General features: G+C 40.8%; 1 protein-coding gene across 1 annotated transcript in view; it reads left to right on the top strand.

Annotated features, from left to right (window-relative positions):
* LOC125881239 (SH3 and cysteine-rich domain-containing protein 2-like) overlaps window positions 1–26,102 on the top strand; it is a 47,148-nt gene that overhangs the window by 2,382 nt on the left and 18,664 nt on the right. Inside the window, exons 2-3 of the mRNA XM_049564319.1 lie at window positions 16,716–17,082; window positions 19,945–20,039. Coding sequence (XP_049420276.1) covers window positions 16,716–17,082; window positions 19,945–20,039 — 462 coding nt within the window. The remainder of the gene's footprint in view (window positions 1–16,715; window positions 17,083–19,944; window positions 20,040–26,102) is intronic.

Below are 26,102 nucleotides of genomic sequence, written 5' to 3'. Positions count from 1 at the left end.
TATTAAGAGTAGTTACCTTATATCAATTAAAAAGTGATGCTTGTGAAAACACATTACATTTATATTATGTATGTAAAATATCCTCAGTTTTGGAAGTATCTCCAGAAAGCAGTATGTTAAAAACCTCCAGAGGTTGATATTCTGTGGACAGAATCGATTTAATGAGCTAAATTTATCATTAGGAAATTAAATCAAAACAGTATTTCCCCTAGATATTTTCCAGTGAGGGTTGCCGGTTCGATCCCGGGCGTGGGAGCCCTTCTGTGCGGAGTTTGCATGTTCTCCCCGTGTCAGCGTGGGTTCTCTCCGGGCACTCCGGCTTCCTCCCACAGTCCAAAGACATGCAGATTGGGGACTAGGTTAATTGATAACTCTAAATTGTCCGTAGGTGTGAATGTGAGCGTGAGTGGTTGTCTGTCTCTATGTGTCAGCCCTGCGATAGTCTGGCGACCTGTCCAGGGTGTACCCTGCCTCTCGCCCGATGTCAGCTGGGATAGGCTCCAGCCCCCCCGCGACCCTCAAGAGGATGAAGCGGTTAGAAGATGAATGAATGAATGAATTTTCCAGTGACACTCATCTGCCACTGACCTGCCGACCATTCCAATGGACAGATATTTTTGAAAAAATCCAGAGTTAAAGCTATAAATCTTTCATATGATTTTTTTGACAAATTATTTATTTTACAACAATATGATTAATAGACTGAAACATTTAGGACTATTGTAAATTCTTTGGTAAATTACTGCATTGTTAATTGTCACTGTCACTTAACTTACTGTTAGCCTTGTTTTAGCATTTTTACCTGTAAATATTGTTCTTTCTGTTTCTGTTTTCAACCTTTTTATGCTGCAGTCTTGGCCAGCCCCTCATGCAAAATAGATTGCAGCTAACATTCCTAACTCCATAAACACAGTGCAAAGCAGCTGTGATGAGCTAGAATATAGCAGAATATCACAACAGTGATATTACTTGCAATAAATAAACAGATACTAAAGTATACTCAGTTTGGCCGTTTTGCTGCTGTCAGTATACTGCTGAGAAAACAAATTGCATGATGAATTTTGAAAAAAGGAAATTATGTTTTTAATTACCAACATTCTTTTTCAAACAAATTGAACATTGAACTGAACACAAAAGGCACCAGTGAAAAAAGAACGATCATTGCATGTTAAAGTGCACTTTTCGACTAATACTATCTTTCAACTAACTCCAAAAATCCTTGAGTGCAATATTGAGGTCCTTTGTGATGTGTTTAGTGCACAAGTTGAAATTGTGGTGATGCTGATGCTCAGAATGTCACATACATAATGTTTAAGGCATTTATCATGTTGTCACTGATGCATTTTCCCAAACATATTTTCAATTCTACTGGCACAAATTAACACACACAGTTTTTCTTAAAATCTCGGCAAGTCAGAGGAGTATAATAACCTCAGTCTAATCTCAAAGTATTTCTTAAAACAAGGTGGACTTGTTGTTGCTGTTTGATCTTTTTTGACGAAAAGTGGAGCTGAACTTCAAACCGAGACGATAAATTCTCACTTACTGACTTGACCTAAATCTCCTGCATCACATTTACTTTTTAACATTTTCCAAACACGCTTCAAGAGCAGCCTTAATTGCAGCAGCAGTCAAAACAGCAAATCACATTATGGCTGGCTTTTGTTGGTCATCACCACAGGGACCTGGAACAAGCCCGGCAAGACGGGCCTCTTGTTGTTTCTATTTGACTACAGACAAACACAATGGATGGTGGGTGTTGAGGTGCTGCGTGGATTTACGAGCCAATCAGCTAGCAGATGTTTGCTGTGTCTTGCTGGGGGCTGGGTCATAATTCACACAAATGGTCGGCCAGACAAAAAACAGAACTGGGAGAAAGCAATCCTCCAAGCTGCGTCAGCCTTGTAGCTTCTGTGTTTGCCAAGCCCCCGCTGGCAGCCGTGACCGCTCCACATCCCGCAGAAGAAGATTGAATAGGAAAGAAAGATTAAATGTATGTTACAACTGCGGGGTCTCTTTCAGAGTAGTCTGCTCGAGGGGATCTCTAGAGCTTCACATGTCTCTCTGTCACTGTCTATCTTCTCACTTCTGTATTCATTTCATTACAGTTTCCACTCTTTGCTTTCCCTTCTCTGCCTCCATGTCTGTCTCTTTCTCAGCTCCTCTTACCGCCCCTCTCTGCAGTGTTTCTCATCTCTTCATCAGCTTTTTCTCCTTCATCTCTCACTCTCCATTCCCCCTCTGTCTCCCCACCGTCCCTCGGCTCTCTGAGTATTTATTACAGTGATAAGTGGGCCTACCAGCTTTTCTAGAGTGCTTCTAATAGATGCTGTGACAGAGCACAAATAGTTATTCCACCTCCAACACCTACGGGCAAGGTGATAGCTCCAAAACTATTATTATTCCTTGCTAATCACTTGGAGCGTATGCCACTCAAGTGTCTCGCATTAGTGAGGAACGGTAGAGGAGATGACGAGGAAAGTTAGGAGCAAGAATGACAAGCAAAAGGTTAAAGGAGTAGTTACACATTTTGGGATACAAGTCTATTCACTTCCTTGCCAAGAGTTAGATGAGAGGATGATACCACTCCAATTACTGTACACTTAGAGGTACACTATGCCGGATTATCCAAAAACAACAATGTGTAGTATGAAACACAAGTAATCTCTGTCATCACTTATGGCCCACTAGAAGTGTGTGGCGGTGTACGAAAACTGGGGACACAGTGTGGAAAAAATGCAAATATAGTGGGAGGAACCACCAAGGGGACAAAGCGTGTTCCAAAACGAGAGTGACTCTGGGGTTGGCTTTCACATTTACTCCTGCAGGTGAGCACTGAAGGAGAGAGTGGGGCTAAAGAGCGACATGGAGTAGGTCTGTTTTCCGTTGGACGGTTTGGTGCGGGTGGTCAGCGTAGTCAGTTTTGTGATCCTGCAATAGTACAGTAGCTTGCAGTGTACAAACAAGCAGTGTTGGAAGGGAGGGGCCAAGTTTGAATGCTGTGTTTAACAACAATTCCTGTGTAGTATACCTTCATTATGAAGTTACAGCCAGCAGCAGGTTAGCTTAGCTAAGCACAAAGATTAGAAACAGGGGGTAACAAAATCTGTCAACTGGGAGCTTTAAAGGTCACTAATTAGTATCTTATTTGTTTAATTTATACCAAAATCTAAGTTTGATACAACATGCCATTTTCTTGGGGGCATGTGCCAGACTGTTTCTTGGCAACCATTAGAGATGCCAAAAAATTTACTGGTCTAAGCCAAGAAACAATCTGGCACCTAACCTCAAAGATATGGCAAACTGTCATTTTTACATTTCAGTTTTTGTGTATGTGTTCATTTATGAGCTTTAAGCGCAGTTAAGACCAAAGATTTAAGACGAGACGAGTTGAAACCTGCAGCTACTTGCAGTGCGCCATTCTGCAACGTCCTGAAAACCTAGCCTTGTCAGAACCATCATGATGACGCGAGCTTAACATTCTGTTTTGCTTGCTGTATCAGTTGGGCCCTGCCGCAGCCCCAAAAACTTTCAGTTGGTGGGAGTACTCAACTTGACAAACTCCAGTGTAACAAAGGACTGGGAAACATTTTCAGGAAGGAAGGAACAACGGAAAACTTCTTTTCCTCAAAGAAACTATGCGAGTGCATACTTTTGTTCTTGTTTAATTAGTTTTATTTTTACTTTTTATCACTGTTCTGCAAGCTGCTGCTGCTTGCATTTTACGTCATCAACGACAATGCAGTCCCTGACTGGTTGCTTACGTTGTCAGCTATGGTGTGGATCCCTGATTAGCCTCGATTGGATTTTACACAGAGAGCAAAACACAATGTTGAGCTCACTTCATCAGGATGGTCTTACCAGGCCACAAAAACCTGCCAGTTTACACCAGTGCAACTACATAAGATGGTGTATCGTCTACATAGCAACGACTGTAAATACTTGTGTTCCAGGTTTATACGCTTATTTTTGTATAATTTGTAGCTTCTTAAAATATGAATGAGGAAAGTGATAGTGAGATAATTGTTACAGTTGCATTTGTAGTCATGATGAAACAGCGAAAGCATAAACAAAATGATCTGTGCTTTCGATGGACTGTATTCATAATAAATATGCCACAATATTTTAAATAACCAGCGCCAATTACTTGTGTGATGCATGTGTGTATAATATGTGCACATACAGTGAGCAGCAGCAGCAGCCCACCGTCCAACCTGACACATTGTGCGGACAGAGACCAATGTACTTGTCATACATGACAAGAGCTGCAGGAATGTAAATGAGTTAGACTTGGGCTCAGCAGGGACAGAGTGCTGTTGTCAGAGGATGCCACAGTTTGTAAATGACTCAGCAAACAGGTAACATGCTTAATGTTATAAAGCCAGCCACTGGCGACTGGACAAGCCAAGTTGTACATGACACCATTAGCTGGCCTGAGTCGAGCTGAGACAGGCCAGTTCACACCGCTGCAACTTTCCCTGCAATGTTCTGGCTGTTTTTCCCTGTCACCAGTCTTTATGCAAAGCAGAGCTGACTGGCTGCTGGCTGTAGCTTCATATTTACCACACACACAAAATAGTGGTATCGATCTCCTCATCTACTACTTGGGCATAAAAAACAAATATTTCACAAACTACTCCTTTAAACTCTATGGTGTTTATCAGTGGAGAAAATGAGTGCTCTGCTCAGAATCAGCCGCTACATAAAGTTTAATATTCACCAAAGACAGTGGGTGTAAATGCTGATAATGCAAGGTGGTGCTGTGCCCCGGTCCGCAGGGCCTCCACACAGCCCATCGCGTTCTCAGCCAACACAAAGACGTTTTTATGAGGTGAAATGATGGCAATGGTTTCTCTCCGACTTTGCCCTTGACACTCACTTTCTCAGCGTTCTCCTCCTTCTGCTGTTCTTCTCACTTACTTCCTTATCAGCCCTTTTTTCTCCTCTCTGCCTCTAATTAATTTCTTTCTGTCCATTTAGAGTATGTACTTCTCTGTTCTACTGACTGTAGCCCTTTTAAATGAAACCCAAAACCTTGACTTTTTCCTCCCGCACTTCACCCCTCCTCATCTTTCTCTCTTTATGTCTCACATTCCTCCTTCATTGTCTTCTTTCTCTATAGCTCTGAGTGTCGGGCCGTTGATGGTTGCCTGAGTGCTTGAGAGGATAAGGATGATTTAAGAATAGGATAGCAAGCCATAGGTCCTGCGAGAAATTAGAGAAACAGAGAGAAAGAGGAGGAAACTGAAGTACAAGTGTGAGAAGAGAATGCCAAACTAAGACAAGAGAGGAAGAGGCGAGTGACTTTGATCAGACACGTCTCTTCATTTGTCTGAGCATTACATAGGACTTGGGTGGCCAGTTCAGTCAATTAAAGCAAACTACAGTGCACACTCTTTTGATTAAGACCTCTCCACTTAAAATTACCTGTCATAAATATGTCAATATGAAAATTTATTGTTACAGTTGATAAAAATGATACTGTTTTATTTAATTAGTTTTGGATGAGTTTTGACATTTAATTTCCTCGGTCAACTTCTGTATTCCTGTGTCAGAAGGTAGCTAAACTTCTTTAATGAGCTTTCTGATGTGTACCAGCACGCGTCTGTGCCATTCATATGATTATGCCATGTGTAGATGACATTTCTGAACAAAGCGTGTTCTGCCTCCTTGTTTGTTTCTTCCATATCGCTCTTACCAGGAGGATACATCAGTCACTTCTGACAGATCATGATATGTTTGTGTTTCTCCTGCCAGAATGATTGACTTGTACCGCTGACCTTTGAAACAAACTATAGTCTGCACTGAAAACAGATGAAGGGTTACAGAGAGACAGACACACAATGAGGGAGACAGGTAGAGATGGATGTTCAGACAGAATAGAATAAGACATCAGCACTGTCTTATCTGTACATAAATGCAAACCAGCTTTTCAGTGTCACTGTAGCGCTCATGTATCCAGTGTTGACCCAGCGCTGGTTTGATTAACGATGAAGTCATTAAATTACTGTCCTTGATTGAGTTCTCAAATGCTGCTGATCCAGCAGAGTCCCATGTGCAGTGTCAGGGTTGGAGTGGAGTCAGTTGGGAATAAGTACGGACGTTATTTAGTCCTTTGTATAGCACTGACCTTAGGTTGCTGCTTCAGAGATGGTGGACTTCTGAGGTTACTTTGTTTCCCCAAAGGCAAAGCTGTCTGATGTAATGGAGTGGAAAAAATAAAGTTTTCTAATGATAGTTCTGATCTTTAGCTCTGAATGGCAGATTCACCTTGAAAAGAACTCAGGAAAAAGTACACATTTGACTGCATCGAATACTTAATACATCAACAAAGGATTATTCATAAAGAGTTTGGGTTGCTTGGCAACTATGAAGTAATCTTATTATTAACTCTTAAAGAGTGTACTGTTCATAAGTTACTGGCATTGAAAGAACTTTTGAATATTTAAGTTAAAAGAATGAGACGCTCTCCACTGCAGTTTATCAACTGAATAATTAATCCCTGTATTTTTCCCTCTACATTTGTCCCTCATTTATCTGAAATGAAGATTTCTGAACTGACCTTTAAGTCCATAATGACGGTTATGCTTTGAATATGAATACAGCAATGTTGTCCTGCACCCTGCACATCTTACTGTTTCTCTCTGCCCTTTTAATTTGAATTAGGAATGACAGTTTCTGTTAATTGTCTTTTGATAGCCCAGCCTCCATTAATCAGTAACAAACCAGTTAATTCTTAAGAAAAAAAATGGCAATGACATGAAATACAAGAATCCTTTTCCTTTTTGACTCAGTGAGCTTTAGCGCCACATTTCAAAATGCTATTCATTTAAATATTTTGTGCTGTAAATTTTTTGTCTTTTATTTTCTGTTGGCTTTACTGACAGACAGACAGCTACTCACATAACATGCAGAAACATAGTGCCCGCCCTCTGGTCTCTACTTGTTAGCTCGCCTTAACTTTGACCGCTCTTCACTGTGCACCATCCAGGTGCAGTGGGAGCGGGCTGGTAGTGACATTCATTCAGTGATTACCGCTGGTGACACTGCCTTGGTGGTTAAATGGCATTGCTCCAGAAACATTGTGCCCACCTTGCGGTCTCCCCTCAGGTCACCCCACTGAATAAGCAGCTTCATTTTGAGCCTCAAAACCTGTTTTATCATTGTTAACAATGTTAGCACTACTAGCTGTGCTGACACTGCTAACGGTGCAAACAGAGCTAACAGTGTTAACTTGGTTAACAATGCTAGAGGGGGCTCAACACTGAGCCACTTACCGTTGTGACCTGGAGGTAGACTGTAGTTTGGGATGGCATTAGTGGTGGTAATTCCCAATTGAGTGGCGCCACTAGCTGGCTCCAACACACAGTTGGTATGCAGTTAACTGAAGAGTGGTGAAGATAACCTATAGACCAGTGGCTCCCAACTGGTGCAGCCACGGGGTCCAGATTTCTCCGTAGTCATGAGTTCGAGGTCCCACAGTTTAATATGTTCACTGTCATACTTGTGTTTGAACATGTCGTTGAGCTAGTTTGCTGTCCGTCAGTCACTCACTTGCTGCAGAAAACAGCGCTTCAAAACAGAAGCTCTGTGCTGAAAATGTACTTAATATAAAGTGTGGGTTTTTTTTTTTGTTTTGGTTTTTTTTACAAACTTTTACAACTTTTACAATTCAGAATGGGCCCTTGACCCACTTTTGGACCGCGGCCCACCAGTTGGGAACCACTGCCAGTGACTGATACGTGTAAGGGGTCAAAATATTCTAGGCAGCTAATGATTTATAAGTTTACTGTTGACATCCCTAATTTGAATTGTCTTACAAAGACATGCAAAGGCATTGACTTACAGTAAAACAAGTTACTTGACCTACAGTACTGATTCATTTAGATATAGCCTACACAAAAAACAGGATGATATCAGTCACTTGTCTTGCTGCATGGTGGTTGTTACAGGGCTGATAGGGTGGCTAAAATCAAAATATCTCTTAGTAACCAATAGGCCTTCTTTACAGTTACCAAGTATATAATCTAGAGGATCACAGTTTAATCTCTGTGTGTTAAATGCAAGATAATATAGCCGTAGTGGGCAATCAAAGGGTAACCAAACTGTTATGAACACCACAATGACTGTTTTTCTTTCACCACTGTATGGAAATCAAAGAGCCATTGTGGCAGTTACCTAATGCTAACTGCAAAGCTCCTTGTGCAGTTAAGCCTTTTAAACGGCTGGATTTGGAAATGCAAGCTTCTTTTGCTGCACATTCAGGCAGGCAGCTTGTGAGCTGGCGAAGACTTTGCTTGCAAGAGGCTCATGGAGCACTAAGAAACAGCCCTTCAATACAGCCAGATATTTGGGTGCCACACACAGAGCTGTGAATGTGACAATGAGAGGAGGATAGGAGAATATTTTTTCTTGATTTACACCTTTTTCTTTCACCTAAGGTATTTATATACAGTGTAATAGCTCATAGAGACACGTCTGGTTCTTAGCTTGTCCTTCAAGCTCTGAGTTTGTAATTGCCTCAATCTATAATCTCTTTAGTAATAAAGTTTTGACATGACAGTAATTTGGTAAGTAATACAGCGGTAATCAAGGGAGCCATATGTTTGATCAGGAGAATCTCTGAAGTGGCTGAAAAATGTTGGACAAAGTTAATGTGATTACATCTGAATGCTTTTACTAAGAGCTTCACCTCTCTTTTATACTCTTTTATAGCGAGTTCCCTCCTAAAATCTGTAATTAAACGATCAATTCTGCACCATTCTAGGAAGTTTTCAATTTGTTCCAAGCCCTGTGAAAGCAATGCAGCTTGTGCAGTGAGGCGTTAAAACTTTCCATTCGCACAAAAGGTCGTTTCAGTAGGTGCACTTTTACCTAACAGGGTGCAGTTGGAACAATGCCTAATGAGGTCTCCTTTAATTTAAAGCTCAGGTCACTGCAAGAGGAACGCCAAACTTAATCAGGTTCCTGTGTGTCCAGAGATGATTTTTAATATCATGAGCAGCCAGAGATGTCCAGAGAAAAACACTGCAGTGGGCATGTTATGTAGAAGAGCTGGTGGACATTAGGGAGTAAGTTGCTCAGCTCATAAACAGGTGGAAACTGGTGCACTATATTTACACTGTCATCTTAACTGCTCAGTATGTAATGAGATTAGGAAGCATTTTGAAATACGTGGGAATAACAGGGGTCTAAATCAAAAGTTTCAATGCAATGCGATATTATATTGATTCTTTGGACAATGATACAGTATTTGCTGATATCACAAAAAGTCTGCCACGATTAGATTCAGGGGTCTGCAATCAATATGAGATGACGTCAGTGCATATCCTTATTGTCTTTTTCTTGGCTGCTTGCTATTATCAGCCTGGCACTAGGTCACAAGCAATGTTTAGGCAGGAGGTGCGCTTGGATGGAAATGATGACACAAACGTGCCATGGGAACTTCAAAATAGAAGCATGTCTTAAAGATGACAGTGACACACATGGAAAATAACATGCACAAAACACTCTACATATTATATTGTAGTATTTAGAGTAATGAATTTTGGACCATACAGTGTATTTGATCAATGCATGTTTCATCAATTAATAGTCTGGTACAGCTTTCAGCATATAGTGGAGCACACTGCTGTGTAACGGCTGTGCACAAGGACACAGAGGCAGCTTTGGCACTGCCAAGGATGTCAGGTTTGGTGTCAGACCAAAGGCAAAACAAGCATTTCTTACCCAAGCCAGGCCTTTAAACCTAATGTAGTGAGTGCTTTTTTATATTTCTTTGACTTAAAGTGTTTTTATGAATTCTTGTAAATGCAAGATCAGACCACCAGACAAGATGTGCAAACTGTTTGGCAGCTAAAACACCTGGCAGAGGAGTAGTGACAGGACTGTTATTATTTTCTAGTATCATTATTATTATTATTATTTCTGTAAAGAAAACTGCAATTTCAGTCTTACAATACACCATGAATGGTTTGAAGCCATGTATAACTCCAACAGGCACAGTTCTATAGACTGAATTACTGTGATGTTGCGCTAACAACATCAATCACCTCCAGGTAGAAAACTGGCAATTGATTACAACTATGGAAATTTATGGAATCAGCAAACTTCTTGGTTACCATGTTTTCAGATGTGGTGTTTAAAGATTTGTAGTTGTGCTTATTTTATGTACCGTGCTGCTTTCCAACTGTCCGCCGTTTGAATATGATAATGTGCGTAACATGAGGATTTTCTATTGTAAATAAACATTGTGATTTGGTCTGTAGTAGTTGCAGTTTCACGAACAATATTACACCCACTGTTTTGTCAGATCTGTGACCAAGCAATTGTTAACAAGCTTCTTTAATCTACTCCGCAAAATGCCCTTGCTGGAGCATTAGCTGTTGGTAGTCTTTTATTATTTGTTGTCGTTGGTTTAATATTTATTCAATATATTTTTCTTTATCAGTTTATTGCTAACCAAGCTAGCCACACATTCATTTATTTATGGAAGCCCACCACAATAACAGCATCTGCTGCCACATATTGATTTTTTATTTTTGGAGCTGGACAGTTCGTAATGATTGCTGTTGGTATGTATACAGATTAATTTTTTTCATTTGCTCCACACCCTCGCAGTGCAGAGTGTACTCTGGGCACAGACAGAGCAGCAGATCGCCAGGTGCAGTAAAAGTGAAGCCTAACTGTACATTGCAGTGGGTCTAAAGGTTTGCATTCACTAGCGTCTGTAGCAACTGCTCCTCTCATTCATTGATCTGATCTGATCAGCTGTGATCGGATCGACTGCTCATATCCACCCCGCAACTTAAAACTCCACAAACTGCTGCTGTGGACAAAAATAACTCATGAAGAGTTTCATGCTGCGTTCTCGGACCCGCAAAAAACTCGAATGATACAAAGACACTAAGACACTTTGCTAATGTCATTTGTTAAACATTCTTGTTCTGGAAGTCGGTCCCCAGCATCCCCTTCCTGATGACCTCAGACGTCTGGTCGTAGACCAATGTGTAGTCTGTCATGTCTCCAAGTAATGTCAAGATTTAATGACTCTTTTTTTGTGTAATCGGATACAGTGACCATTGTAACAGGCAAAAATATGGTGTAGTCTGAACCTGGCATTATATATATACTCTTTGCACTCTTACTGGTGCGGACTCTGCATGTTTATTAGATTACTCACTGTCTTGTACTTTGGGAATATAATGTTGATTTTTCACTAGTGATATTGTGCTAATTATTTCTACAATACCTTTAGTGTAACTATATAGTGTATTGTAATCTAAATTGTTGTCAGTGCTGTTTCTAGTTTCACAATTGCACAGATTAAAAACTATTAACCTTTTACTGAAAGAGTTTTTAGCTCACTGCATACCTGTGCACCTGCACGCTCAGCGAGGGCAGGAGACCACGTTTACAGATTGATCCAAAGATGGAGGACACTGTGTTCAGGTTTAGAAGGTATAATCCTCTCTCAGCAAGATTGCAGTCAAGAGGTTAGGAGTGTTTGTTTATGTGTTTGACAACAGCAAACAAAACATTATCACTGCAGTATTAAACTTAAACGTGTAAATATGTAGAACTGTTGGCTGGGAGATTTTTCTCGGGAGATTTTTCCTTAGACGCCTCTCTTCATCACCTCTGTGCTGTAAAAACGGACAGTGTAGAAAAGCATGGGCGTTGGGACTGTATTGTAGTGGCAGCAGGATGACTTTTCGCCTTTCACAGGCATCTTGTGTGAACACCCACCCCCCCACTTCTTAATCATTAATTTATCCAGGCATTCCTCACAACAGCCTATTTATAGAAACCTTCACCGAACATCTCTGCGCTCTGTGCTCATTTTCAAACGGCCAAAGAACAAGGCTGAGACGTCTGTTCTGTCTCCCCTGTACCATTTGTCTGTCAGAGGGGTGATAGAAAAAGGCCCTGGTGCATTGGGCTTTCAGAGACGGAGGGGGGTTGATGGTGGTGGTGGTGGTGGTGTGGTATTTTCAGACTATCTGTTCTCTGTTTCACCTTTTTTTCCCTTCATTTTCTTTGACTGCCCTCCTATTATTTTTTTATTCTTTGCTTCATCTTCCTCCTCAAACACCAGTCTGCTCTAGTACAACACACTTGGACTGTGATGAGCTAATTGCCGTCAGTAGTTCAGAGTGTGATGGGTCTCCAGTTCTGTGATCCATAAATAGACTTTTCAAAACCTTACAGAGAGACACAAGAGTGCCATGGAGAAATGTAGAGATTTGCATTCATTAGAGCCCTGCCTTTGATTTCTGTGCTGTTTTCAGCAGAGGATGTTATGGCATATAAGAAAACCCACCAGCAGCTATACTTACACACTTGCAACATAAAGCCACACATATATAATTAGAGTACCATTAAGGATATGAGATGCTCAAGATAGTGGTGTATGTGATGCCCTGCAGCTCTCAAATTTAGAAAGCTGGGGCAGCTGCTGTTATATTGTCATTGTATGAGTACTTGTACTGTGCACTGATAACAAATTAGATTGAATTTGTTTAGTGCTTCTCTCAACAAACATAACTGTGTTAAGACAACACCAGCTTCACCACTGGGAATGCGTCCACCAAACTCCTTTGGTAGTCACTGTACATGCTGTATGATTATGACGCTGTTAATACAAACCACAGTGCAGTTATTCAGCCAGTTGGAAGACAGAACTTGTAAAGAGGAACTGACCTTGGTCCTGAATGTGGAACCACTTGTGTGTATGGCCCAAAGTACGTGCAATTCAAGTATGTGGACACCTGAACTTTAGAACATGTTTTTATTATTGTTAAACAATTCCATTCAAAATCAAAGACATAACATCTGCTCCTCTAAGAAGGCTTTCCATAAGATTTTGAAACCTGGCTGCAGGGATTTGTTCCCATTCAGCCACAAGAGCATCAGTGATGTTGACCATTAAGGCCAGCTCATAGTCGGCATTTCACTTGTATGAGATTGAGATCTGGCCAGCCAAGTGGGACCTCTCCATGTGCATGACGGCTTTGTCATCTAAAATGGGGAAAAGAGCCTTTTCCAAACTTTTTCCACAAAGTTAGAAGCACATGTTTGTCTAAAATATCGTATACAGTAGCATAATATCTCCCTTAATTGGATGTAAGGGCTCACACTCATGGAAAAAAAACAATGCTAACTAGAACTATACAGGGGTCTTAGGCTCGTCCCCATCGGAGAACCCTTTTTGGTTACTTGTAGAACCTTTAGCCTCGTTTCCAAGAAGCGGTACGGTACAGTTCAGTTCAGTACGCTTTTTTTCTGTTTCCAGTGTGAAAAGTTGTGGATGGTACCAACAGAACCGTTCCATACTGTCCCCATTTTTGGTCCCCCCTCTGTTGGGGTACCTAGCACACAGATCTGGTACTAAAAGATGCAGCTGTTAACACTGCAGTCTGTTGATTGGTCAGTAGCAGACGGTCACTCTGCTCAGGGCTGAGATGTGGCTGGTTTTGAGGCTCATGTAACCACTGTTCATACTGTGGAGAGTTTTATTAGTAGACTGAATGAAATGGTTGTTTTGCTGCCTCTTGCAGCAGCTGTAGACTAAAACCTTAAAATACATTCCCAGACAAAAGTCATACAAATTGACAAAGATGTCCACATACCTCTGAGCAGTTAGTGTGCTTCAGCTTGGCCTCATGCCGAACTGTGAAAATGCCCAGAGTTGTTGCCAAGCTGCAAAACCACATTGCATCTTTTGTACATTTTGGTCATAAAACACTTTTTCTGGATTATTTCTTTGACGGTGCTTTCGCTTAACCTTTATAGGACAGGGTAAATGGGATAGTGTAGATATAGAAACTGCTGAATAACAGATCCACTGATGAAGTGTTTAAAACCACTCACTTAAATTTTATTCATTCAGCAGTTATTTATTGCTTTCATTAGTGCAGGTCAGTGGTGGATGATACAGATTTTAATGGAAGTTAAACTGAGTGTACACTGAAACACTGAAACATGTCAATATGAAAGTCCGATTTTCATTACTCAGCCCTGTACAACTACTGAAAACTTAGCTTTTATTCTTTTATCTTGTTTATTTTTGTGTTTCTTTAATCTTGTAAAAGTACTAGGAGGTATATTAAGCTATTGATTATCAGTCATGTGTTGCCTAGTTTGTGCCCGAAGGAAATTGTTCTTCTCCCCACGGAACTGGAGCAAAGAAAGGCATTTACCACAGGGAAGATTAACAAAGTCAGACAAGTTAAAAATCTAATACAGAGGAACATCCATTACAGAATGGGCCACCAGTCGAGCCAAGAAAAGGCCATTAAGGAAAACATGGACTCAGCTCCCTGTAGAAAACATTTACGAGAGGCACTCGCTAATGGGTCAACAGAGCGGACTCTTTCATCACTCAAACTAATTGGCATCTGTGAATCTGTGGCTTAAGGAAGAAAAAGAGAAACCTGCTCAGTGTTATTGATGGGATTTGCTGCGAAGGAGTGTGATGGGCCATGCGGTGGCTTTCAAAGGTACAATAGATGTGATGAAGGTGCTTCTCTTCCACACATTTTCCACTTTTTCACTTTGTTCAGACTTTTTGTTACATCTCTATAAGATAAAACATGTTTATACCACAAAATAAACAAAACAGTTAAGAAGTAAATAAACTCTGTAGAACTTAAAAGTTTAAGGCGGCACTCTGGTTATCGACCCAGTCGCTAACACAGACAGCTAATAAGCTCTGTGTAAATTGAGGAGGTGCTCTTCAGTCTCAGGGACCTATTACATTCTTGTCCTCATTCTCCAGGCCATTCTCTTGATATATGAGTTCACATGGTTATTATTTCCATATATTGGATCCCATCACTCCTAAGTCCCTGTAATTGTTTGCCATTATCAGTTCCTCTTTATTGTAGCCAAAAGCACTCGGTGGCAAGCTAGCGGGAAATGGGGGCCAGCAGAGTAAAAGATAAACACCGTGTTTGCCGTGCATCACTAACTGCATCAAATGCGAAGGTGCAGGCCGCTCAATAAAACTAATCAAACGTGAATTTTAAGGGGTATTGACTCGCTTGGATTCACAAGGGATGGCAAATTTGTGAACTAAGGAAAAGGGGGGGAAAGCTAAAGATGGGAGATCAGAAGCCAGCCTGGCAGGGCAAGGACAGTCAGAGGGTAGAGCTAACAGTCTGTTTATTAACCCTCAAACACTGCACATCCCCTCCAGCTGGAGACTTTTTGTCATTTCAGAGGCCACTTCTATTGTTCCTACTTGAAAATTTCACCCATGCCACAAATAAAAGAACGGGTTAGTCTTTTAGTTTTTCAAATGGTAATCAATCGTCACTGTAGGACTTTTAACAGTGTTTCTGCAGGTACTTAAAAAGTCCTAATGTCTTACATTCAAGTTTATAAATATTAGGCTTTAAAAGTCATTCAGGCTTCAGCGTGTAGGATTTAGGGGGATACAGCAGCAAAAATGGGATATAACTGCTTTCTTTAGTATATAATTACCTTTCGGCACAGATAAATCCACGACATAGCACTAGAGGGAAGGGTTAACAGCTTCAGACAACCACAAATGCGATGGTGGAGGAGGTCATTATATTGTGCCTTTTAACAGAGGCAGCACTGTAGACAGCAGTGGTCTGTGAGGCCATTAAATACACTGCGGTATGTGGATGGAGAATTCTTTTCGCTATATTACTGATATGTTCGTTCTGCCATTAGTTGAAATTTTTTTTCATTTCCTGCGGTCATCTCTCAAGGTCCAGATCTGTAAGCTTTGAAAACGGGCACAAATAAAGACGAATCAAATGCAGTAATTAATGAGCAATAAATGAAAAAGTACGGACAGAAGGCTCCGTCTGTCTCCTTATACATATCTAACGTTGAGTATAAATGAGCCCTTAGAATAAGCCATTTATATCTACATAGGGAGCAGGTCCACTGAGTTGGCCATGTTGTACTACCATGTTTCTACAGTAGCCTATAATGGACAAACCAAACACTGGCCCTAGACAGGGCCATTAGCATTTTCATGTCGGCTGCCATAGTTAACAGTCCCTCCATTACGAGCCGAACAGTGTCGGAAAAATAGGGATTTTTAAAGTGAAACTGCTTTATTCAGTGTTTTTAGTGGTTTAAATCAGCTGTTTGTTTTATAGAGGAGGAGACCTCTGTGGATAGTTTTGCTCCTGGTAACAATCTCATGAACAATGAACACTTAAAAGAGAGAAACACTGATTTGTAACATGAAACTGCCTCTTTGTTTTGGAGAGGAAGAGACCTCAGCAGATAATTTGGCTCACATTTAAAACCTCCTGAACCATGAGCACTGAAGCAATTCTAACCGGTAGTTCAAGCTAACAACATGGGAGAAGTTTTATCTGGTTGTAATCTGCAACCCTCACTGCTTGATACCACTAAATCCTACACACTGCTCTTCTGAACAGTCTAAAATTAGAAAGTGTGAGGTCTTCAGTGTCACAAAAAAATGTATCTAATTTTATTTATACATCTTTTAATTTATTCTTGTCAAAATGAGTCCACCTCTTCCGTGTAATAGTCCGCATTTCTGATGTGACAAATATTTAAACCCCTGACCTAATACTGTCTTTTTATACTTTTATACTTGCATTTACCTTGCACCCTAGGTGGATGTGTTTGCTGTTTTTAGTTAAACAGTAACCCATTATTACTGAAACTGGTTATAATTTCTTTTCCCCTTTTTTGTCTTTCAGTTACAGCGGTTGAAGCGCTCCCTGTCCTTCAAATCAGTCATGCGCAGCAAGAGCATGGACAACTTTTTCCAGCGTAATAACGGCGAATCCCGCCACCCCTCGGCCCTCATCACCACACCTCCACCCCAGCTGTCTCCTTCCCCCATCCCTGAGTCCCCTCTGGCCTATGATCGCTCTCCGTCCCACTCCCCGTCCACCAGTCCCAACCCCTCATTGTCTTCACACTCACCTGCAGTCAGCCCCTCTCTGTCTGTGACCTCCAAAAGCCAGCAAAAGTCTCAGGCCCAGCCGCTCAAGACCCACTGTTTCCAGGAGCACGTCTTCCGTCGGCCTACCAGCTGCCAGCGATGCAAACACATGATCCAAGGTAGGTCAGTTTTGCTACTTCAGCAACATTTTTGTTACTTTCCTCACTCCCATGGAGGACATGAATGTGTTCAGAGGGGAAAACGTCAGTGGTTACAGCTGAATGCTTTAGGCAAGCATATTCATGCTTAACCAGAGTTTAGTCAATCTACTGTATCTAGCTGAAACAAGGTGCTTCTCATCAGTGTGCAAAGATATCAGTTAAAAATAGGCTTGGTGTAACATCAGCTTTAAAGGGAGCTGCAGATATTTTGAGTTTATTTGCTGAAGTGTTTCCACTAGGAATCCTGCCACTTTACCCCAAAATAATGAAGCAATGTTTCTGGTTCTTAAAGGATGAAAGATCAATACTCAGGATCATCCACAAATCTTACTGTGGATCGTTTGCAGCGGGTCTATTTTTTCAGCAGAAAATTGTCCCAGGGAACATTATTGACAGCGAGCTTTGTGGTCCAATTCTGTTTCCATGCCTCCCCCGGGAGTTACATTCCCTTTTCTTACAATTAGCATGCTGACGTTTCTCGGCCATACCTTTCATATAAACCAAGTCAGTAGGACAGGGTAGCTGTCGTACCAGAATACTCAGCTACTGTTAGAATTAGGATGGCCAGAGTGATTAAACAGAAGTCACATTTATTACGGTATATGCAACAAAGCCTTGGCCAGTCAAGAGCCAAACTTAAGAGTTATAATCATAGTATGAACACGTCGACTCACAACTTAGAAATATTTTTAAGAACCTGGTGTAGGATCTGGTGTAGCGTTCACATCAGCTGATTCAGTCCTCTGGCTGCCTGTTGATCAGGATCAGTTCAGGATTGTGATAATTGTGTACAGGGCAGCGACACATTTGTGAGCTCTAAATGCTTGATTATTGGCAAAACTGTTTGGCCTTTTGACCACTCTGGAAAGCACATTGACTGGCCAGGACCAGGACCTTAAGTGCTTTCATCGTTGTGGCTCATGCTTTACGGCCCAGACACACCCAACCGTCATGAACAAACTAGTGGCGACGAAGGCTGACTGTGTCTCGGACAGACGGTTTGCCTCAAGCACACTGCAAAGACTACAGCCAACGGCTAACTAGCACGTAGCTTTGCTTTTGCTTGCAGGTCTCCATACCAGCAGGCGACATTAGTCTGTATTCATCTTTAAAAAAGGGAAACGGAAGACCAACGGGATCGATTCAAGATGCTAGGTGGCCAGGTAGCACATGAATAACGCAACTCGATGTTGAAAGAACAAAGCATAAGCACCTTGCAATAGTGAGCAATGACACAAACAATTACAAACCAAAGAGCTCAACAGCAAAAAACATAATCTTACCTCACATTATGAGTTTGTTCTGATCTCACACCCTCTTGACTTAAAGGCGCTGTATGTAAGAATGTGGCCAAAACGGTTACTGCACTCAAATTCAAAATACTGCTGCGGGTCGTGTCCGCCCCCCCTCCCCTACAGATTCGAGGTTGCTGGACAGCGGCACGCTGGAGACTGATTTGTTTGCCCATGGGCGGCTGCTGTGGCAGGGCCGCGTCGCCGTGTCCTTGATCTTCGGTTTTCCAGCGGACCGTTCAAGCAAGTCCGGCTTCTCTGCTGCTAACGCTGCTGCCGGGATACAGCTGAGGAGGAGCCAGCTGCTAATACTATGTACCGGGACACTGCTAATGCTGCTTGCCGTGCTGCTGTAGCTCAGTCGTAACCTTAACTGATGCTGAGACTCTACTGACTGCGTGACTGGTAGACGGTGGCGGGTGGCGCAACAGGCCAAAACACAAATTCAAAACATAAACATGATTTGCGGACTGTAAAAATGGTTTTTAAATGCAAATATTCTGGCTGTACTATTGTTGTCAGTGTGATCAGTATGTTATATGAACATTATTCCTTAGTCTCTGTGACATATTAGTTGGATTTTACGACTATTTGCTTTAGATTTCTTACATATAGCTCCTTTAAGCAGTTTGTTTGCTTTCCTTACTTCAGTTTCTCCTCCTGTGCTCGCAGCTCAACTGCCAATTAGAGTGATTTCATTCACAAACTTCTGCCTCCAGCGCTGATTTAAACTGCTGAATCGACCAACAAAAAGCTGACAATGGCTAACTAGTGCCAACACCCTGCAAAGGGCCCTTACATGAGTTTTCCTATTGAAATTACCATAGTTACCAACGTGGACTGTTTTTAATTTATGCATAAAGGTAATCTCTCAGTGACAGTGTGTTAATTGTGTGTGAAGAATGTCTGTCTGTTTTTAATTTCCTTTATCAAGTAATGTAGCACTTTGGGACATTTGCTCGAGGAAGGAGCTGCACCAATACATTTAACATGCTGTACTTTACCGTTTGACATACAGGCCACTTGACTGAGAACATTCTGCTTGCAGAGCATGAAGCATGTGATTGTCAGAGCTGGTGTTTGACAGTTTATTTAAAACGTGGGCTGTGCGTTCAACATGTGAGGCACAAATTTAGTGTACCTATTTTTTTGCTAAAATAAACTTGGAGCAATTCAGAATCAAAATTCAATCAAGAAGCATTTCTGAAGAGTCTTTTGAAATATTTGAAGCACCTACCATCGCACACCGTACAGCTCAAAGAAAGGAAAAGAGACACAAAGCTAGGGAATGTGGCTTGTGAATACTGTTAATGAAAAACTGGCAAAAATGCAGCCTTTCCAATAAGCCAGGTTGTATTTTACTCATGAAGTATACAAAAGATAAAACCACTCTCCACCACTTTTTCCCATCTTTGTTGCCATTACCTCACCCTCAATACCCATTACCTGTTGGCTGATAACAGAAATATTGACATCTGTCCTCAGTCTACTCAGTAGTGTTTAAGTGAATTGCCTGGTGTCTTTACAGGGAACTCCAAGCAGGGGCTGCGTTGTAAAGCCTGTAAGCTGGCGGCCCACCTCTGGTGCTCGTCGGAGCTCTCCCAGCAGCCCTGTAACGGCAAGGTAAAAACACGTCAGACTGACCTTTCATTAAAGGGATACTTTGCTGATTTTCAACCAGCTTTGTGTCATAACAATGTGGGTAGTTTGTGTAAAATGAACTGTGGTAAACTTTCCTCCATCATACCAGTATCCAGATCTCCCTGCTCATCTCTCTCTAGAGCTGTTGCTCAATCGACAGATTATACTTTAGCATTTTCATATGTCTGACACCACAGACACAAAGAGTATAGAAGCAGATCAAGAGAGACAGCTGCCCCTTTTTCTCGCTGAAACTCAGATCAAACGGTAAAACTAAGCAGTACTGATCAAATATAAAACAAGATTCTGTTGCTGTGTTGCCTATTTCTAACCTAAAATGTTATCAGAAACATATTTTAGTGCACTGTTTGGTTGTAATATGAGAATTTGTGAACAGGAAGTGTTTCTGTATCGTCAAAAAAGGAGGCTGAAAATAATCAAATTGTAAAACTAGGCAGCGCTGATCAAATATAAACCAAGACTCTGTTACTGTGTTGTCTATTAGTCACTTAAATGTTTTTGGAAACACATTACTGTTTAACTGTTATTCGAGATTGTTTGTTAATAGCTAGCTGCCATATTATTTCCTGTGTCAAAACAGTCTGGCTTGCATTACGTCACCAATCAGCAGGAGCATTTATCAGTCTGGTGCAGCACATTGCATTCTGGTAGTTTTAGGTTTTCTACCTTCAGGATTGGATATTAATTCTTTTGTCCACCTGCCCCTGTGTGCATAATTAACCAGCATTTGACTAATGACTTGTGCTTATTTCAAACCCTGTACCTCTTGAGCAAAAGTAAATGCCACAGCCTTTCTCCTCTGTTTTCTCTGGTCACCAATTTCAAGCGTATTTGCATCTTTCTACTGTATAGACAGCTCAGTTTTATGAGGAGACCATTTTTCCAGTGGTAAAATACTTCTTTAACTGTAACTACCACACACTATGCACCTTTTATGCAGCAGTTACACCTTCCTGCTGCATAAAATGTATAGTAACCCAAATTTTCCCTACAAGTGTCTGGCAGCTGTCTGGCAGCGATATGACACTCAGAGATATGTGGTCATTGAGTGTTAACAGGGGTGTAAAACGCTGAGAGGCAAAATCTCCCCTCTAGTGACAAAACAAGTATTACACTTTTTTTTATAGTGGTGAATTACCTAACTTAATTTCTCTATGTAGAAAGTAATTTACAGTACTCCACAACATCGCCTGAGACGCATTGTAACGTAATTGCCAGTTAACAATAATTTAATGTTAAACCTCACGTATGCCCACATATCCACAGTTGTATGACCTGCACTTGTATACTGCTTTTCTAGTCTTGCAACCACTCAAGTGCTTTTACACTACAAGTCACAGTAACCCATTCACACACACAGTCACACACTGGTGGCCGAGGCTTCCATACAGGGTGCCACCTGCTACTCACTAACCATTCACACATACTCGCATACCGATGAAACAGCAAACAGGAGCAGGAGTTAGATATAAGAGACGAGCCTTCCTAACGCTATTAAATGATGACAGCCTTAAAAAGGAAACAATGAACCGCATTCAACAGGCCAGACACACTCACTGGAGTTGCTCGCTCACCAAACCATGGCCTTATAACTGACTAGTCCAGCTTATTTGACGTATTTATAGCCCAAGCAGTGGTTCCACCTCATGAGAAAGAGATGCTCAAATCGTTTTTCAGACAACCTGCTCCTCAGACACAGACCGCCCAGGCTGGAGAGTCTCTTCACAGGAACACTTGACAGCTTCACTGTTGTCAGCACGTTTATTATTTTCATCTGCCCGTTATAGAGATACTTAGAGAACTTATGTAACATAGGTAATGACATAATTGTTTGATAAGTAATTGTAATGTGATTACTGACTTTGGAACAGTAATGCATTACGCTACTACATTACAGATGGATGAAATGGGATTAAAGCAACACAGGTTATCTCCCAGCAGCCCGGCTTACAATGGGCAAAAATGTTTCTGACACAGCTAATTACATTTTTATTTGTTGTTCGTAAAATGTACTGGAAATGCATGAGTTCTCTGTGGGCCAGAGACTTACCCAAAATGCATTGTGTCAGCAGAATTAAACAGCATCTGGATGCTGTAATTGTCTCTGTCAGTCAGTTGGCATAGCTGTTAGTCCTGGTAATGTGCTTAGCCTCTGAACCCCCGTCTTGTTAAAAGAGGATAAAGCCCTTTTCAAACCAGCAGAGACAAAAAGGTAGAGATTATAAATGGAACGTGGATTGACCAGAGCTTTGCAAGGTAGACTGAGACACTTGGAAGTGTGCTAAAGGGTAGCAGTGGGATCAAATTATCTCCCGACTACAAATGCCATAGGAGGAGCAAACACTGAGGAGGATGACACTGATAAAGTTTCAGTGGCCAGGTCCCAACATTTTTTCACTCAGCCTTTTTGTCCTTCCTCCTGCATGTGCTGCTCTTCTCACATAACGCACTCTTCTTTTCCTCTCTCTTGTCTGGGTGCTACATTTCCTTCCTCCCCTCTCAACTCTGTTGGAAAATCAATATCTCCCTGTACCAGCTGGTCTGGCTAATTCAGTGTGAAATTCAGTGTGTTTGAGGCGCACACAATCCCTCGAGGATATGACACGGCAGGCTCTCGCCAAGCCTTCAGCGGTGTCCTTTTCGATCACTGCACACTCGTCAAAGCAAGGATTAGGCATTTTACTGAAAGTGGATGGAGCTCGAGGCTCATTCTCATACGTCTACGTAACGTAAGGTCCAGGGTTCACTGACTCTCAACCAAAGTGCGTCATCCAAATTTGCAAAAGGTTGCTTGTGAAATTTTACATGCTACTTGTTATTATATTAGAAGTGCTGTTATTGCTTAGGTGGTTTTTGAATTCTTTTATTTATGGGTTTGTCTTCCTCATACACATTTAATGAAATGGAAAAAATAGGTGCATTTACATGGACCATAATATTTCAGCATCAGAATAATAGCCCAATAAGGATAAAAATGTCTCACATAAACCTTTAATAATTTGTTCAGTAGGAAAAGATTAGCTCCTAATAACCATGCAAACACTTAATGTGATTGTTTCTCTCATGTTGGAATAAATACAAAATCTTTCTGCACATGTTTGCATGTTTGTAACATTAGGTGACAAAGTAGCTGGTACATGTGCTGCACACAACGTACCGCAACAGCTATTTCTACATGCCTCCATCTGCTGATTTTGGCAAAGAATCATTCATGAATTAAAAGAATATTTAGTGCTCTACAAGTGCTACATTATTATGTGAGTGCTGTGATCGATAAATGTACAAATTGAAAAACAGAGCCTTATGTAAAGTTATTGCTACAGGCTGAAATGTGGAGTCACTGGACATAACACTCGTCTGTCACTACCAGTAGCTGTCATCCACATATGAGACATTTAGGGAGCATCTGTAAATTGTTGCGTCTCCCTGTAGTCTGCATGTGAGGTGTTTAGGGAGCATCTGTAATTTGTAGCTACATAAAATAACCTTGGTTACACATACATTACTTCTGCTAAATTGTATTAACCACTTCTTCTTCTCCTATACTTTATGACTAAAAAACAACATTAAAATAGAATAAATGTAAGTCTTGTGAATTGGTGGGGAAAACTTGAATGTGTGAGTAGACATGCCAGTTGGACTCTTGGGATGACTTGAGGCCAGGCATAGCAGTGATGCGGTTGCTGCAGGGAGAGGAGAGCAGAGAGTTCATTAAAAAGCAGGAGGAGCAGGAGGAGAGGACCATCTTAGTGTGACTAATCATGAATACAGTATATCAGTACAAGTACTGTATGAGTCATTCACAGGGGTGAAAGGTAATACTTATACCAGTACTGTACACTTCTCAGGTGTTTGTGCAATATTAGTATATAAAGTAACACAAAATAGAAAAATGTGTAAAGCACTTTTAACTGTATCTTACCAACTCATTTATGTCTGTGTTTTTTTATTTTTAAAAAAGTGAAACAATCTTCCTCTATGATGACATGATCTGTTTTAATAGAAGTTACCGGGTGTGGTGAATTTTCCAGATTATGGTTTAATTTTGTTATTCTAAAGCAGCGTTCCCATCTGTCAAGATTAACAGATGAATTTCTAGAAAATTCTCTATACAAGTTGAATTCTACAGTAAACAGGTTGACAGATTGTCTTTTTTTGAAGAAAAAAAGACTCTTATAACTCCATAATTAATTCAAATGTTTTTGCAGAGCAAAACGTCACTGATCATTATATATAAAACAGTTAATATGAGCATCACCTTGATCAACGGCATCATTAAAATGCTGGTGAAACTGGTGAAATGCAAAGGTAATAATGAACTACTAACAGCAATGGTACTAAACAGTACCCAAAAGCAGGTCATTGGCTCAAAATCATATGGGAACCTGTTTTGGTGCTATATGGCACTCATCTTTTAAGGATGCCATACAGCACCTTTGCAAATAGTGCTACATAGAACCATTAGAGGTGCCATATAACACTATACTGTTTTTAAATTTTGATCCTGGGGGCTCTTGAATAATGCCAGAAAATACCATGGATGAGCCAATATGCTTCTAAATGACACTTTTACTTAAAATAAGAATGATTATTAGTCATTTCTTACAAAATGTTGGCTTAAACGATTCAGATTCATTTGATAATTGCTCACTGAGAAACACAGTAGTTTACCTTTTGAAACCTGGAATACCTTTGTGCACATGGGGGTTGAGACCCACTGTTTGTAGGCTATTTGAATGTAGTGTTTTTAAACTAAACTAAACTAAACTAAGCTGAAGAACCCACAGAGAACCTCTAAACAACCATGCATGGGGTTAAAATGTTCTCTACTAGTTTTTGAGTAGAGTAGAGTACAGTACAGTATAGTACAGTGGAGTTCAATTTAGTTAGTTTACCAGGAAAAGCACCAGTATAAAACCTGTAAAGAACCATACAGGGCTCAATATGTTCTCTACTGGTTCTTCAGCTGAGTTAAGTTTAGTTTACTGGGGAAAGAAGCCTGCAGAGAACCTCTAAACAACCATTCGGGGGCTTACAATGTTCTCTATTTGTTCTTGAGTTGAGTTCAATTTAGTTCAGTTGAGCTGAGTTTAATTTAGTTTAATTTATTTCACTGGGGAAACAACTAAACAACCACACAGGGGCTTGAAATGTTCTCCACTGGTTTTTGATTAGAGTAGAGTACATGAGTACAGCAGAGTTCAATTTAGTGTAGTTAAGTTCACTGGGAAAAGCACCAGTACAAAACATGTAACAATCATACAGGGGCTTAAGGGTTCTCCTCTGGTTCTTCAGCTTAGTTTGGTTTAGTTTACTGGGGAAAGCAGTAGAGAACAGTAGACCAGTAGAGAACAATACAGTGGCTTAAAAAATTCTTTGTGTGGCAGCAGTGCTATACAGCACCTCAACACAACGCTAAAAGAAGGCTGAGGAACCAACATTTTTCTGTGTGTAATCCTATAAAATATCATTTAATATTTAAACACCAAGAATGGGGCTATTCTGTTTAATGAGTACTTTTACTTTTAACACTTACATACTTTTTACTTCAATAAAATTTTAATGCAGGACTTTTAGTGTAACAGAGGATTTGCACAGCCTGGTATTGTTCATTTTACTGAGTAAATGATCTAAGTACTCCTTCCACCACTTCTCATTCACAACCAACAATAAAAGCACAAAGCTAAGCAGACCCACGTTGCCCAAGTTAGAGCTTATGTAAAGTGGTGTAATTAAAAATGAAGGAGGAATATCGATGGCTGCAGTTCCTCTGGCTTGCTCTCAGCCCATTTGCTGAGTGCACCCACATATGACCGATCGCTCTAAAATATCTCCAGAATCAAGCAGCTGAAAATTGCTTTGGAATCCAGTCAACATTTTGCTAATCAATGATAATTAAACTTAAAGATGTATTACCGTTTGATTTAAGAAATAGTGCCTGCTGAGCACGGCACAAAATAATTGGCTTCTGCAGGAAGGCTTTACACTCACACTCATCCTCATCCGACTTTGTGTGAGTCTCCT

The sequence above is a fragment of the Epinephelus fuscoguttatus genome, linkage group LG20 (assembly GCF_011397635.1).
Source record: "Epinephelus fuscoguttatus linkage group LG20, E.fuscoguttatus.final_Chr_v1".
Taxonomy (NCBI): domain Eukaryota; kingdom Metazoa; phylum Chordata; class Actinopteri; order Perciformes; family Serranidae; genus Epinephelus; species Epinephelus fuscoguttatus.
This window is presented reverse-complemented; position numbering and strand designations above follow the sequence as displayed.